Here is a 14,508-nt window from a genome sequence, read left to right as displayed (position 1 = left end):
TTTTGGCACCAAGTCACTCAAGAGTTACCTTCCTTCTGGGTAGATCCCACCTTCTCCAGGCCACCAAAAGCCCATTGTTGGGACTACAGGCTTCAGGAGCTAAGGAGAGTAAGCCCGAGAGTTTCCTGGTGGGTTCAGCCAGCAATCACAGATCCTTCTGTCAAATAGTTTGGCAACAGCTAAAGCTGTTCTGTTAATTTTTAATGTAATCCAAGTTTATTTTTCATGCTTTCGAAAAACTTTCTTATAAACCCTTTGTCAGTTAGCTCTTGCTACATAACAAATCGTCCTAAAACTGAGTGGCTTAAAACAACAGCCATTTTATATAGTCATGAATCTGTAATCTGGGGTGGGTTCACCTCGGCAGTCCTTCAGCTGGTCTCACCAGGGATGACGCCCGTGACTGCCTTCATCATCTGGAGACCTGCACGGGACTGGCTGATTCCAGCAGTCCTTGCTTGTGTGGTCAGTGCCTCATCTGAGGTGGCCAGGCACCAGGCGTTGGATGCTTCCCCGTCCCTGTGGCCCCTCTGACCATCCTGACTTCTTGTGTGGCAGTTTCTAAGAAAAGACAAAGGTAGAAGCTGCCAGGCTTAGTAAGGCCTCAGCCTAGAAATGGTACAGTCTCCCTTCTGCAACACTGTACGTGTCAAAGCCAAACCCAAGGCCAGCCCAATTCAGTGGGAAGGTGAGTGGATGCCACCTCTTGCTGGGAAGAATGTAGGCACATACAGTGATGGGAGATTTTCAGTGGCCATCCCTGCGCCCAATCCACAGCTCCCTGGATTTCATTTTCACTGTCTCTGTACACAGATTTTAACTCATGTATGATTCATCCCATGTTACCTCATTTAACCTTCCCAACAAACCCTTAAAGGGAACATGGCCTCCATTTCATGATTAGAAAACTGAGGCTCAGAGATGCCAAATGTTTTGTCTGCTATTACAGTGGTGCTGGGAGTCAGATGCGACTGGGGCAAGAAAGATCTGGGGAGAGTTGCCTTACATTCTGCCTTCCCCCTGGGATGAGGATCAGTGCTTTTCCCCTAGGAGGCCCAGCCCAGAGTCCAGTAACTACCAAACCATTTCTCAGTGAACTCTCACGAGGCACTAAGAGGACATTATGTAAATTAAGCTAAAATGGACAACTCTGTAGATTATTATTTTCATCATTTTAAAAACCTAGGGGTTGGGACGCCTGAGTGGCTCAGTTGGTTAGGCCACTGCCTTCGGCTCAGGTCATGATTCCAGGGTCCTGGGATTGAGTCCCACATTGGGCTCCTTGCTTGGCAGGGAGCCTGCTTCTTTCTCCACCTCTGCCTGCTTGTGCGCGTGCTTGCTCTCTCTCTGACAAATAAATAAATAAAACCTTTTAAAAAATAAAAAATAAATAAAAATCTAAGGGTTTCTATAACAGGGTTTATAAGCTCATAAGAGGTATTCATTTAAGGATGCAGTAGTTTTTACTCGAATTTTGTCTAGCCACAGATCAAGTCATTGATGCCATTTCTCCAAATATAGTTAGATAATCATTCACTTTCTGTCTTTTCACTTATTTTTCTTTGGGTGAGATAAAAGGTTGCTGCTTCTGGAGAGAGAATAAACATTTTTTCCTAGAGAAAAGGAGTATTTTGGAAAATATGCCTCCCCCAATTTTACTGGATGTTTAAAGAAAAAATAATCCAAGGTCCACTTTATGTTTGTCGCCCAGTGGGTAAAAAAGTCACAGGCCGACAGCAGAGGGATTGGTCTCTGTGGAAATTCAGTTTGAATCAGGAGAGCTGATTCTGTGATGCTGTAGGACATCTCAGTTCCAAGCAGGTAGCTGCTGGTGGATAAGGAGAAAATCCGTCTGCCCTTTGAGGTCTGCTTCTAGCAAACATTTGAGGCTTGGCTGCCTTTTCATCAGCTCCTCAGTAGCCACTTACCTCAGTGTCCAAAAGAGAAAATTCTGACATATTAATTTTAATGTGGGCATTTGATCCAGTGCTTGAGATAAATATAACCCTGTGGAGTACGGAGAAGGTTTAATGGGAAATGGTTGGCATTCTTTCTTGGTAAAGGCATGGAGAAAGGAGAGAGAGACAGGAGAGAGGGAGAGGGGGAGGCGGGGGAGAGAGAGAGAGGCGCAAAAAGCAGTAAGACAAAGGCAGAGATAAGCGAGGCTTCACGGCAGCCTTGCCTGGCAGCCTTGCCTCGAGAACTTGACACTTGCCAGACCCCAGCCAGCATGGTTGTCCTGAATCCAGTGACTTTGGGAATTTATCTTCAGCTTTCCTTCCGCTTTGTCATGTCTCAGCCTACTTTCATCAACAGCGTCCTCCCCATTTCAGCAGGTAAATGATGACCACAACTTTCCTCTTTTCCATCTGTCAGGGGCAGGGGGAGGAAGGAAGGTTGTTTTGCAATGTGTCCTGATATTTTCCCCATTCTGCTCTCGGAGGAGGGAAGCTGGAGGGACACAGCCGCCCCTGCAACTTCCTGTCACCCGAGCTGTCTCCGCAGCTCCCTCTACCCTTGTTCCAAACAGCCCCCACCCAGCTGCTCAAAGCCAGAGACCCTTTTAAAAATGACTTCTGCCTCTCCCACTTCTCCCCATTTGCTGCATGATTTCATTTTGACTGGGAATTGGAGTGAGCTTAAAAGAGACACAGAGGAGTACAAGTGAAAGAAAGGAATCTCAGACGTTTCTATGAATACATCCCTGACCCCTTCCAAAGGGGGCTTGACAGAAGGGGCGCGTTGTGGAGCAAAAACCCCTCTTCCGAGCTCGGGCAGTGTGTACTTCCAGGACCAGTCCACCAGAGGAAGCGGGAGTCCAGTGATTTTTCTGTGGGCCAGGGGTCCTTGGGAGGGATCTAGCAAGAATCACTGACCCTCCAGCCCTTCCTGCTTTCCTGTTGTGCTTTCTTCCCACCGAGAGCCTTCTATCCAAATAAGGCAGCTGGAGGTCCTGGGAGATGGGAGCTTTCTGGGGGAGAGGTGGAGGGTTCCAGAGTGACAGCTTGGCCCGGAGTAGGCTGTATCTGTCTGGTATAGTAGGGCTGGGTAATTTGGGGCAGGGGGCTTTTTATGCCAGCCTGCCAAACTTCTCTGAGGGTGTCGGGCACCAGGTTGCCCTTGTCCCGTCTGACCCAGAGCAGGGGAAGTATTGTGTTCCTGGCAGGGCCTATTTAAACCTTTCTGAGGAAACTAAAATATTTCTGGAGGGCTTGAGGGAGGCAAGCTGGCTGCCTGTCCCTGCATAGCCCCCTCCATTCACCTCCGCCAACAGCAAAAGCAGTTTCAGTCATGCCCTCTAACTTGAGTCTCATACATACGTTCATGGAGGCAGAAATTTCACTCTCATGGCCTTTGCTAAAAACGCAGGTTTTCAGAGAGGACATATCTCTGAATCCAGTCCCCAGCCTCTCTCTGTTCCTCAGTACAGTTCAGTAACAGGTTATGCTCCCAGTGCCACCAGCATCTGTGGGCCCTGAGTAAGTGACTCGGAGAAGAGCACAGGGCTGGTTATGAGGGTGTGAGGAGCTAAAGGAGAGGGCTGGGGCGGGGTTGTGGTGGCGGATCTGGGGAGTGAGGAGTAGGCAGAAAAGGTGAATGGTTGTGTCACCATGGGTGTGTGACAGTATGCCCCCACAAATTTCACTTGAGAGCACCACACTTCCTCTGGAAGCGTGTGGGTCATTTTTCTTCTACTTGATGGGGAAGCTGGTAGTTAACTTGGTCTAATTCAGTGGACTCTTAACCTCATTTGGGCTACAGAGTCCTTTGAGAATGTGCTGAAGGCTCAGTACTCCATGTTCTGGTTCTAGCTCTGCCTCTGGTGGGCTCTGGCTTCTGGGAGACAGTCAGTGTTGGACTGTAGCGCTGTGTGGGCAGGGACTGTCCTGTACATCATCCCTGTTTCCCCTGGGTCTGAATAGTGCCTGGCACACAGTAGGTGCTCTGTAAATGTTTGATGAATGAATGAGTGAATGAAGGAATAGTAACTTTTCTCTTCTCATCTGTAGATTGAGGCTTACCTTCATTTTGTATCATGTAATTTAGATAGAGCCAAATGGCTACTAAGTTCTGAAAGCCAGAGAGAAAAGAACCTCTAATTTTTTTCTGAACTCCTTGCCCTAGAGAGAGCCCCGGTGCAGCTTAGACATTTCTTAAGTAGGACTTTATAGATTGTAGCAGTCAGGATAACAGCAAGAAAAAGAGGTACTTCAGATGAAAAGACTTAACTGAAGGGACCCCTTTCAGAGTGTGAGTGGGGTTAAGGGAACTGACAAGGAAAGTCGAGGAATTAGCAACCTTGGTGAGTCTTTACCACCCTTGTGCTTGAAAAGGTAAGAGGAAGAAATGGGGACACTGATGCCAAGAAGATGTGGAACCTTAGAGGAGGGGCCACCTGAGGTAGAGCTATGACCACAGAGGGACACAAAGAAGGGAGAAAGGAGAGAAGAAATACCCCAACCTCTCTCCTTAAGTCCATCTACCTCTCGGCATTGCCTTTCATTAGCCAAACCCAGTCCAGAGCTGGAGGGCAGGGGAACCTCTGGATGCAGTCTGTGGGGTCAGCTTCTGGGGTGCAGAGTGAGGGGGAGCGGTGGGAATGTGGCATGGCTAGCCCACACAGCCATCGGCACTTCCTGAGGAACTTCTAAATCCAGACCTTCTGCTTGTGGATGTGGTCTTTAGACATTTGGTAAAACAATGGGGATAGACTTAGGGGAAATCACTAAGGTAGCAGCTCAACAGAGCAAAAAAATACCTGCTTTCACCTATAGAGTCTCTTGGCTTTGTTCCCACACTTAGTTGCCATGGCTTCTTTATAGCATGGTTCAGAAATAAACTTAGGACCCCAAATGGCAACTGTTCTGTGACACAGGACAACTTGAATCCTTCAAAAATATTTTCCAATAATTTGACGTGAAATGTTCTGTATTCAGAAGCTTGTAAATCCTTACTCTGCTGAAGAAGGCAAGCCCAGCGCTCAAAGAAACCAGGGCGACCCGCCGTACCCTTGTGCGTGTCTACTGTGTGCCAGGAACTGTTCTAAGGGCTACAGAGGACCCAGAGACAAGTCGGATCCTGCCTCTGCCCTGGGGAATCAGTGGGCCCTGGGGAATCAGTGGGCATCCGCTGCTAAAACACAGGCAGCATGTGCTTCCAGGCCCAGGAAGGCCATGATGGAGGAAGAGCTCTTACAGGCTTGAAGGGCAGTACTTTCCTTCATAGCTGAGCCCGTCCTTCACTCTCCTCAGGAAGGACTGGATTCTCACAACTCCAGACACAGCACCAGCTGTCTAGATCAGAGGTTCATTACCTGGCAACCTCCCCTGCCGGGTCCCACAGAACCTCAGAAGGGAGCAAAAAGCCTCAAAGAGGCCAAAAGTGATAATGGAAATCCTAGGACTAAAGCACATGCATTTGATACACAGGAAACTAGCTCAGGCCCCTACTCCAAATCTACTGTTACTTTAGACAGCATTCTAGCAGACTTGCACAGCAGGTTTCTAGAAGGTTGGCAGTTTGGGTTTGGGGCATTAGACTAGGGAGGGTGAGTTCCTGCTTACAATGGACACCAAGACAACAACAAAAAAAGACAGCTGACAAAGCTGATTATAAGAGAAATGACCAATGAGCAGGGACTAGTTCTGAGATCAAAAAGAATAGTAGACTGGAATTATTTTGGAATTATTTCTAGAGCCCATGTTCTGTAGGTAACAGCACTGACTTACAGCACAGTAATTGTTTTTCACTCTGTGAGTATGAATGACCCAGTGAAGACTGAGTTGTGTGCACTTAATTTTGCTTAAGAAGGCAGATAAGGGTCAGATATATTTTAGAATGATTCCAGTTGAATATGGGCCTAATGTTTAAAATGTCTGGAGCTGTAGTTTGGTACACTGTTTTAACTATTGCTGAGTAATGAACCATCCTAACAGTGGCTTAAACAATAATCATTTATCATTGAAGTTCATGTGTTTGTGGGCCAACTAAGGTCAGCTGATCTAGCCTGGGTTTGGCAGGCCCTGGCTGGGCTCACTATGGGTCTGTGGATTGACTCAGCTCCAAGATCCATTCACAGTTGTAGCTCAGTAGTTGTACAATTTCTAGAATGTGGTGGCACAGACCCAAGGACAATATTTATAGAAGGGCAGACCTTCCACACACTTCGATTTATGTAATTCTCACAGCACCTCTGGGATGGGTGTGGCATGACTTCCACTTTTCAGCTGAGGACGTGAAGGCTCAGAGAGGGTAAGTGACTTACTCAAGATCACAGAGCTAACATAAGATGGGGAGAGCTGGAGACTGGAAGCCCACACTCGGACTTTAAGTCCAGGGCTTTTACTAAGGTAAACCAATATCCATGGACAAATAGTGATACTAGCTTTTCATGTCCTACAGACGATCTTCCTATCCTCCAGAAACTCTCCTCTAGATTCTTTATTCTCCATTCCCTACAACCTTCTCCTCAGCATTTCAACACCCAAGGCTCTTAGCAAATGGTTGAGGATTACCCTATACTAAAGTGTGTAGGACCAGCCAGGGTACAACTTTATCCCTCTTTTGAAGGTATTTGCATCTTAATGGGGGACTTAAACTAAAGGATGCTCTAATAAAAGAGCTTCAACCAAGATATTTTCAGGGAGGAGACCTCCTGGAACCAGGGGAATACCACTACACGGACATTCTCTGCAGACACTCTGAGCCAACATACTCTAGGCCCACCACAGAGACACGTGGCTTCCCTTTTTTAATACAGGGTTTCCCAGCTAGGCAGGAGCTCCCCAGATGATGTTTGAGTCTACAGACCCAAACAGACCAGATGCTTAGAAGACCCAAATGTAGTCTGATAGAGTGAGATCATGTGGAAAGATGTGAATACTGTCTGGACACCAGAATCTTCTGTTGGCTGCTGGGATATGACCCAGAGCAGGGGTTTTGTAGCTGAAAAGACCTGATGTCCAGTTCTGCCCTCCCCTGCCTGGAAGCCAGCCAGGTTACCACTTGGGAACCATTCATGTTCTGGACAGTAGATTATGGCCATTTATTTGTGTCTGATGCTGATCAGCCACTGTTTAATGTTCCATAATGCACTTCCAGCCATCTCCTCTGATTTAGCTTTTCCTATTTCCTCTGCATAATTCAATCAGAGAGGGCTCTTAAATTAGAGGACTCTCCGTGGGTGCCGGTGTCCTGCTTTCGCCTCCTCCCGAGCGTCTGAATAAAGCCATGGGTTCAGCTGCAGCTCACATAGAGAGCTGGGTGTGAGATGGGAGGCCATCCTTTCTGCTATCCTGGGCCGGGCCTCTACATCACCACCTGCCACACTCATGCCTGCTTTCCCCAGATTCACAACACACAAAAACAACTTAGCTCCGGAATAACTAGAAAGCCCCTCCAGCTTCAGTGAGTCACCAGATAAGCTGGCGTCCCATCTTCTTGAAATGTAGTTCACATTTTAAGCACCGACTCGTGTTACTCTTTCATTGGTATGAATTAGCCCCAAACCTCTCGTTTTGCAAACCAATTTCACAGCTGCATTTGTATTGGCTCTTCACAGTAGTCCTTACTGGGAGGGTCCCTGGGTTTGAATGCTGATCGAGCTGGTCATGAGCTAGTGATTGCCGGGAGGTCACTTCACCGCAGCGAGCTTCAATTTCCTCATCTGTCAATGGGTGTCAAAGTCTGTTTCACAGAATGGCTAGAAGTATTCATTCAACAAACACTAAGTGCTCACTGTGTAACAGGACCTGGGATGCAGCAGTGAGCAAACAAGCCTATTGTCCCCCATGGAGCTCTGTGATCACCCTGAAAAGAACTTGGCCAGGCTGGGCCCGCTGGGTCCCACAGGAGGATGTAAGACACCCACGGCACAGATGGAGCTCAGAGACAGCCCAAGGGCCGAAGCCAAGTTCTGTGTTCAGCCATGTTCACACTTCATGTCTTAGATGTTGTCGTGCTTTGAAAAAGAGGAATTTTTTCATTGCCTTGTTTGCTAACATTTAAAATGGAGTGATTTAACATAAAAAAAAAAGTTCAGATGTCTCTTAATAAAAAACAACAACAACAACAACCCCTTGAGAAATCCAATGACCTGGCAGTCCTGAACCACCAACCATATTCTGATATGACTTCTGATAGAAGTCTCAGGTTATTTTTCCAGATTCCCAAGCTCTGCAGAATTCAATTTGAAAGTCGATGTTCCAGATCAGGGGTTCTCAAACTATAGTGCTGGTCCTCAGCCCTGGCTAGACCTAAGAATCATTTGGGATGTTTGATAGAAGCCCAGTGACCAGGCTGAACAAGCCAATTAATTAACTCTCTGGGACACGTGCTCAGGCACTGATACTGTTTAAAGCTCTCCAGGTGGTCCAATGGCTAGCCATTGTTAATCACCGAACTGTAGCCAGTAGGCATCACCTGGAGGGCTCAGTAAAACCCAGACCGCTGGACCCACCTCTGGAATTTCGGAGTCAGTAGCTCTGGGTCAGGCCCAAGAGTTTGCATTTCTAATAAGATCCCAGGCACTGTTGATGCTACAGGCCTAGGGACAACACTTTGAGAATCACTGCCCAAGTTTGTCTTGGATCAACTGTATTAGTTTCCTGTGGCCAATGGAATGAATCACCCCAAAGATAGTGCCTTAAACATTTATTCTCTTACAGTTCTGGAGGTCAGAATTTGAAATCATTTCACCTGGCAGAACTCAAGGTGCTGGCAAGGCTGTGCTTCCTCCGTAGGCACTCTGGCAAAATGTCTTCTCTTTTCTAGTTTTAAGCTATGGTCGTTGCAATCTTTGGTTCCTAGCCTCTTTCTCCATCTTCCCAAACCAGTAGCATGGTATCTTAACTTCAGTGGTCATATTGCCTTCTTCTGTGTCAAGTCTTCTTCTGCCTCTCTCTCTGTTTTTTAAAGATTTTATTTATTTATTTAGAGAGCAAGAGACAGAGAGAGAGAGTGTGTGTGAGCAGAGGGAAGGCCAGAGGGAGGGGAGAAAGACAGAATCTTAAGCAGGCTCCATGCCCAGCGCAGAGCCGGATGCAGGGCTTGATCTCACAACCCTGAGATCACGACCCTGAGATCATGACCTGAGCCATAATTAAGAGTAGGATGCTTACCCAACTGAGCCACCCAGACACCCACTTCTGCCTCTCTCTTAAAGGACCACTTGTGATCACATTTAAGACCCACTGAGTTGATCACCTCATCGTAAACTTCTTAATTTAATCACATCTGCAGAGTTCCTTTTGCCATAGAAAGTAACATATATAAGTTCTAGGGATCAGTCTGGACCTCTCTGGGGGCTTATTCAGTCTCCCATAGTTACCTATCGCCAGATAAAGTGTCCTATGAGTATTCATTAAGTGACATCAGAATCAAAGACGCAGGCGTCTACAGTGTCTTCATTTGGATCCCTCCCGAAAGCAGACCCTGAGACAAGGATTTGGGTATCTAGGCAGTGATCCCAGTAGGGCATGGGGAGGTGAGACAGGGAAGGGAAGGTAGTCAGCATGGGGGGAGATCAGGAGCAGATTGGTGCTCTGGGTCTCTGGGGTTAAGTTCTCCTGAGACAGGAAGACAGAGAACTGGGATATTTACCCACCAACTCCTAGGGACATGCTTGCCCCAAGCAACTTGCATGGCTGGTAAAGCCTTCTGGCATAGTCACAGGTATATGTGATACAAGCCAGAAGCCCATAAGGCCTGATGGATGCTAGGGGATCTGGCAGGGAAGCAACTGTGTCCACCATTGCTCCCTTAAGAGAGCTGTACTAACACTGCTCTCTTGCCCTGAGCACCTTTCCTTTGGTAGGCTCTTTACATATATGACTTCTAATCTTCACAGCAATTTCACAAGCCAGTAATACCCCCTTTTTACCAAAGAGGAAACTAACATTCAGGGAGGTGTGGTCACTTGGCTGAGGTCACACCGTGCCAAGGTCAAAATTCCAAATCAGAACTTACTGATCCCCAAACCACTGTAGAGTTAGAATATTCTGGTGGTTCGTGGTAGGGCCTGTGGTGTCATGCTGCCAGGGTTCAAACCTTGTGTTTTCTTTAGCTTTGTGGTGTTGAGCAAGCAAATGGCCCTTTCTGTGCCTCAGCTTCCTCATAGATAAAATGGGGCTAAAAGCAGTGTTTAACTCAGAGAGGAGCTGTGGAGATGAAGTGGGTTAATGACAAATGTAAGGTGCTTAAAATAGTGCCTCATATGTAAGGTGTCATTATTTCTGTCATTATTTCCAGAACCTCAGTGTCTGTGCTCATGCCTACAGGTCATGATTTCCCCTAAGATACATTTGCATTAAAGGCAAAAGTTTAAACACAACCCACACAATAACTTATTGCTTAAACTCTCCAGTGAGTTAAGGCAAAAAGAGGGGCAAGGCTATTTTCTGTTTTGCATTTGTGAACCAGTCCCTAAAGCAGGAACACGCTGACCAGAGAAGAAGGCTCTTCTCGTGGTGACCGGCTTCCCCAGATGGCTTTAAAAATACACCTGGCCCTAGTCCATCTCCCAGCCCAGGAGCATTTAGCTCCATTCAAGCCCACACTTATGTTTCCACAGCAACCAACATAAGCACAAGCATGAGGCGTGTGTTGGGAGCTGGCAACAGCTGAAGGAGAGGCCTCAGGGCTGCTGAGGGCTTTGCACTCTAAACGAGCTGGGGGCTGAAAAAGGAGAGGAAAGCAAAGAAGGACACATGAATGTGAGTTGGACAGTCTCCTTCCCTCCCAGGCCTCCCTACTCCTTTCCCCAACCATCCCACCCTGCTGATCACCTGGCCTTTTTTGGTATCTTTCTGAGAAGTCTGGAGAAAACCCCAGGAGCTTTCCTGTTACAACTGCTAGTTCACTCTGGGGACACATGCTCCAGGAGGGACCTTCCAGAGGTCTCAGGCCTAGCATGAGGTTTCTCAGGGACCCAGGAGGGTGGGGGATGCGGTGAGGATGGCCATCCTATCTATAGAGACCTGCCCATCCACCTGGGGCTTTCTTACTTTACTGTGACTGGGGGTTTGTTCAAATGTTTCAACTTGTCCCCAGTAGGAAGTTTCTGTGGGGTGGATCACTGTTGAAAGTTAAAACTGGGCTGCCCTTTTGTACCCAAACAGGACTGGTTTAGTTTCTGAGGTCATCCATACCGGGGTGGACCTCACGGACTAGCTCCCAAAAGGCTTCTCAATTCCCTGTAGTCATTCAGAAACCAAATTCTAACCCATTGAGATTAGTGTTCAGGATTTGGGGGGCTCCGAGCAAGAATAATGGCCCTTTTCCCCTCCTGGTACATCAGCAAGGTCATGGTAAGGAAAGTGAACAGAGGAAAAGAGGAGTATCCTCTGTGTCCAGGGAGCATGAGGACCCAGAGAGAGCGGTGTCCTTTTGGGCGGCCCTCTCCTTCACGCTCCACGTCTGCCCACAGAAAGTGAGGAGCGGAAGGCTGAGGTGACTGTCTGGACAGTTTGGGTCCTGGGATATTCCCCAAAGTATGTGAGGATAAGTGGGGTTTTTAAATTTTCTTCAGAAAAATTATGAGATTCAGCTGTTCTGGCCTACACTTTCTCGGCTGGGAATCCCTGAAGGAGCGCACCATTCTGTGACTGCTTCTAAGATTCTCTTATTTGGGTCTAACCAGAAGGTGGTACAGGCACATTTAGTCGGCGGCTTCGGTAACTTGCCTGTTTACTGGTGTTCTTAGAGAGACCTTGCAGCAAAGTGCTGAGGCCCTGAGGTAGAATTCAAGAAGCAGGTTATTTCTCTGGACGTGCCACTAACTCCTAGGACACATGTGTAGGGTTGGACAAGCTGTCTGCTGTCTGTGAGATTCCATTTCCTCCTCTATAAAAAGAAGAGGTAGACCAGATTTCAACGCTGGAGATGTTCTCTGACTTTGTGGCTACTGAGTTGCTTGCTAATTTATGGAATTACCTACACAGTGAAGGGATTTTGGCACGGTTACTCTGGGGAGCCCTGGCCCCTGAGAATCCATGGTGTGGGCAAAAAGGGCATGTGGTTCGCTCTTAGACAGCTGTGGCCTTGAGTGACATCTTTGTGACCCATTAGCTGAATGGTGTTGGTTTGATAGCTCAACTCCTCTGTTTCCACCTCTGTAAAATGGGGATAATGAGAGTACCTACCTTATTAGTTGGCAGTGAGGACTAAATGAGCCAATAGGTACAGAGCTTTGCACCTGGAACATGGCTAAGCTCAGTTACTGGTTGCAACCATTATTCCAAATGGTGGTAAGAGGGTTGGAATCCAGGCTGCTTGCCTCCTCCTGGGAGGCCTCGTTTCTATTATAATCCCATCTGCTTTTATTGAGACTGGAGAGAATTGCTCATGGAGCTGAAGAGTCTGTTTCAGAATTCTCAGTTCCCATCTAAAGCCAGAGGATGAGGAGGGGACATCTCAGTGCATAGCATGGCTTTGGAATTGGAAGTCTGGGCTCAGAAGCCCTGCTCCAGGAGACCTTGAATGTCAGAGCCAGTTTTTCTCACCTGTAAACAGGGATGCACTGGAAGGTAAGTTGAGGGGCTGTTGGAGAATCAAAGGAGAAAGCATGGGAGGGCCGGGCTCTAAGCTGGTGGAGTATGTACTCAGGCACTGTTGTGCCTCAAGGGGTGACACTAGACCTTCTAGACATTGGGGACACAGGCTCACATTTGAGGACAGTATTTCAGCATACTGACTTCTCAGGGGAGAGGCCTGCTGATGGGCAGAGTCCGCCACAGGCACCCTCCCTCCCCAGAAGGAGGTGAGCTTCCTGGGAACCCCTGCAGGTCACCGCAGTCCTGAGAGTGTCCACCCTCTGGAAATTGTGCAATCCTGTGCAGAACCTAGCTGGTAAGACAAGCCACTTCCTGTATCCAATTCATCCCTGTCAGGAGAAGGGGCCCTCCGTCTTTGTGGCATCTGCCTTATGTGGAGTGACAGTCTTGCCCCTTTCAGAACGGACGGTGGATGCCAAGTGAGAGGAAAGTTAGTAAGTATGAAATTTTCAAATAGAAGGCCAGCAAATGGTGGCTGATTTGACAAGATGCTCTATTTTCTCCCTCCCTCCTTCCCTTCCCTTCCTTCCTTCCTTCCTTTCTTTTTTTAAAAAAATTTTATTTACTTATTTGACACAGAGAGAGAGAGAGAAAGCATGCGCACAAGTTGGGGCAGAGGGAGAGGGAGAAGCAGACTCCCTGCTGAGCAGAGAGCCCAAAAAGGGACTCCACCCCAGGACTCTGGGATCATTACCTAAACCTAAGGTAGATGCTTAACTGACTCACCCACCCAGGTGTCCCAAGATGTTCAATTTTCTGACCACATACCCATCTACCACCACTTTGCATTTTGTTCAGTTTTATTTTTCCAAATGGGGCAATAAAATCCACTTGAATTTATTCAGATTCTCTGTATTAATAATAGTAGTATGTTTAAATCTGCCTCCATCTCTAAATTAATTATGACAATTACTTGAGATATGCAATTTTTTATATACTTCCCATAAACAGAAGGGCCAATATTTACTGCACCTCCTACTATGTACCGGACTGTTATAGTGAAGAAGAAGATTCATAAGACTAACTCTAGGAACCCAGAGTCTGTCTATGATGTTAAAATAACACAAATAAAATGAGTAAGGAGTGGTGTCTCAGGCTCACAAACAGTTGGAATTTGTGTGAGAGCAGAGCAAGGAGATGACTGAGCTGGGTTCAAATTGTGACTCTGTCACTTACCTGGACACTTCTGTGAGCCTCAGTTTACTTTTCTGTCAAAAGGAGAAAATATTAATAATACTTAAGGTAATTGTGGGTTAGTGCTTAGCATATAGCTGGTGTTCTGTATACGTTACTGAGTATGTTGATCATTGATTTTTCAGGCTATGTAAAGGTTGTTTACAGAATGTTCTTCCTTTCTGCTTCAGGTAAAATGTCTCCCAAATGAAGGAATATTATGCAGCCATAGAAAGGAATGTAGATACATTTTATGTAGTTATAGAGAATAATCTCTTAGAAATACTGTGAAGAAACCAGGAAGGAGTAGCATATGTATAATTGTATAATTAAGTAACCCCTTGAGGAAGAGAGGAAGAAGGGGAATATATTATACCTACCTATCTGTTTGTCTATGCATAAAATATTCCTGAAAGAATACACAGGAAACTAAACAATAATAAACAATAGAAATCGGGGATGCCTTGGTGGCTCGGTTGGTTAAGTGTCTGCCTTCGGCTCAGGTCATGATCCTAGGGTCGAGTCCTACATCAGGCATCGAGTCCTACATCAGACTCCTTGTTCAGCAGAGAACCTGCTTCTCCCTCTGCCTGCTGCTCCCCCTGCTTGCACTATCTGTCTCTCTCTCTCTCTCTGACAAATAAATAAATAAATAATCTTTAAAAAATGATTGAAACTGGTACAGAAGCAGGAGAGTTTTCATGTATGTTCACTTCACTTTCATTTCGGAATTTTGAATCACATGAATGTATTACCTATTCTAAACAATTAAATAAAATTCCAC

At 46.7% G+C, this 14,508-nt stretch overlaps 1 protein-coding gene across 1 annotated transcript in view; it reads left to right on the top strand.

Annotated features, from left to right (window-relative positions):
- Window positions 1–2,230: 2,230 nt before the first annotated feature.
- The window catches only part of COLQ (collagen like tail subunit of asymmetric acetylcholinesterase), a 55,215-nt gene continuing 42,937 nt past the window's right edge, over window positions 2,231–14,508 (top strand). Inside the window, exon 1 of the mRNA XM_044252497.1 lies at window positions 2,231–2,336. Within this exon, the coding sequence (XP_044108432.1) occupies window positions 2,231–2,336 (106 nt within the window). The remainder of the gene's footprint in view (window positions 2,337–14,508) is intronic.

The sequence above is a fragment of the Neovison vison genome, chromosome 6, assembly GCF_020171115.1.
Source record: "Neovison vison isolate M4711 chromosome 6, ASM_NN_V1, whole genome shotgun sequence".
Classification (NCBI taxonomy): Eukaryota; Metazoa; Chordata; class Mammalia; order Carnivora; family Mustelidae; genus Neogale; species Neogale vison.
The sequence above is the reverse complement of the archived record's forward strand: the minus strand, read 5'-3'. Positions and strand labels throughout refer to the sequence as shown.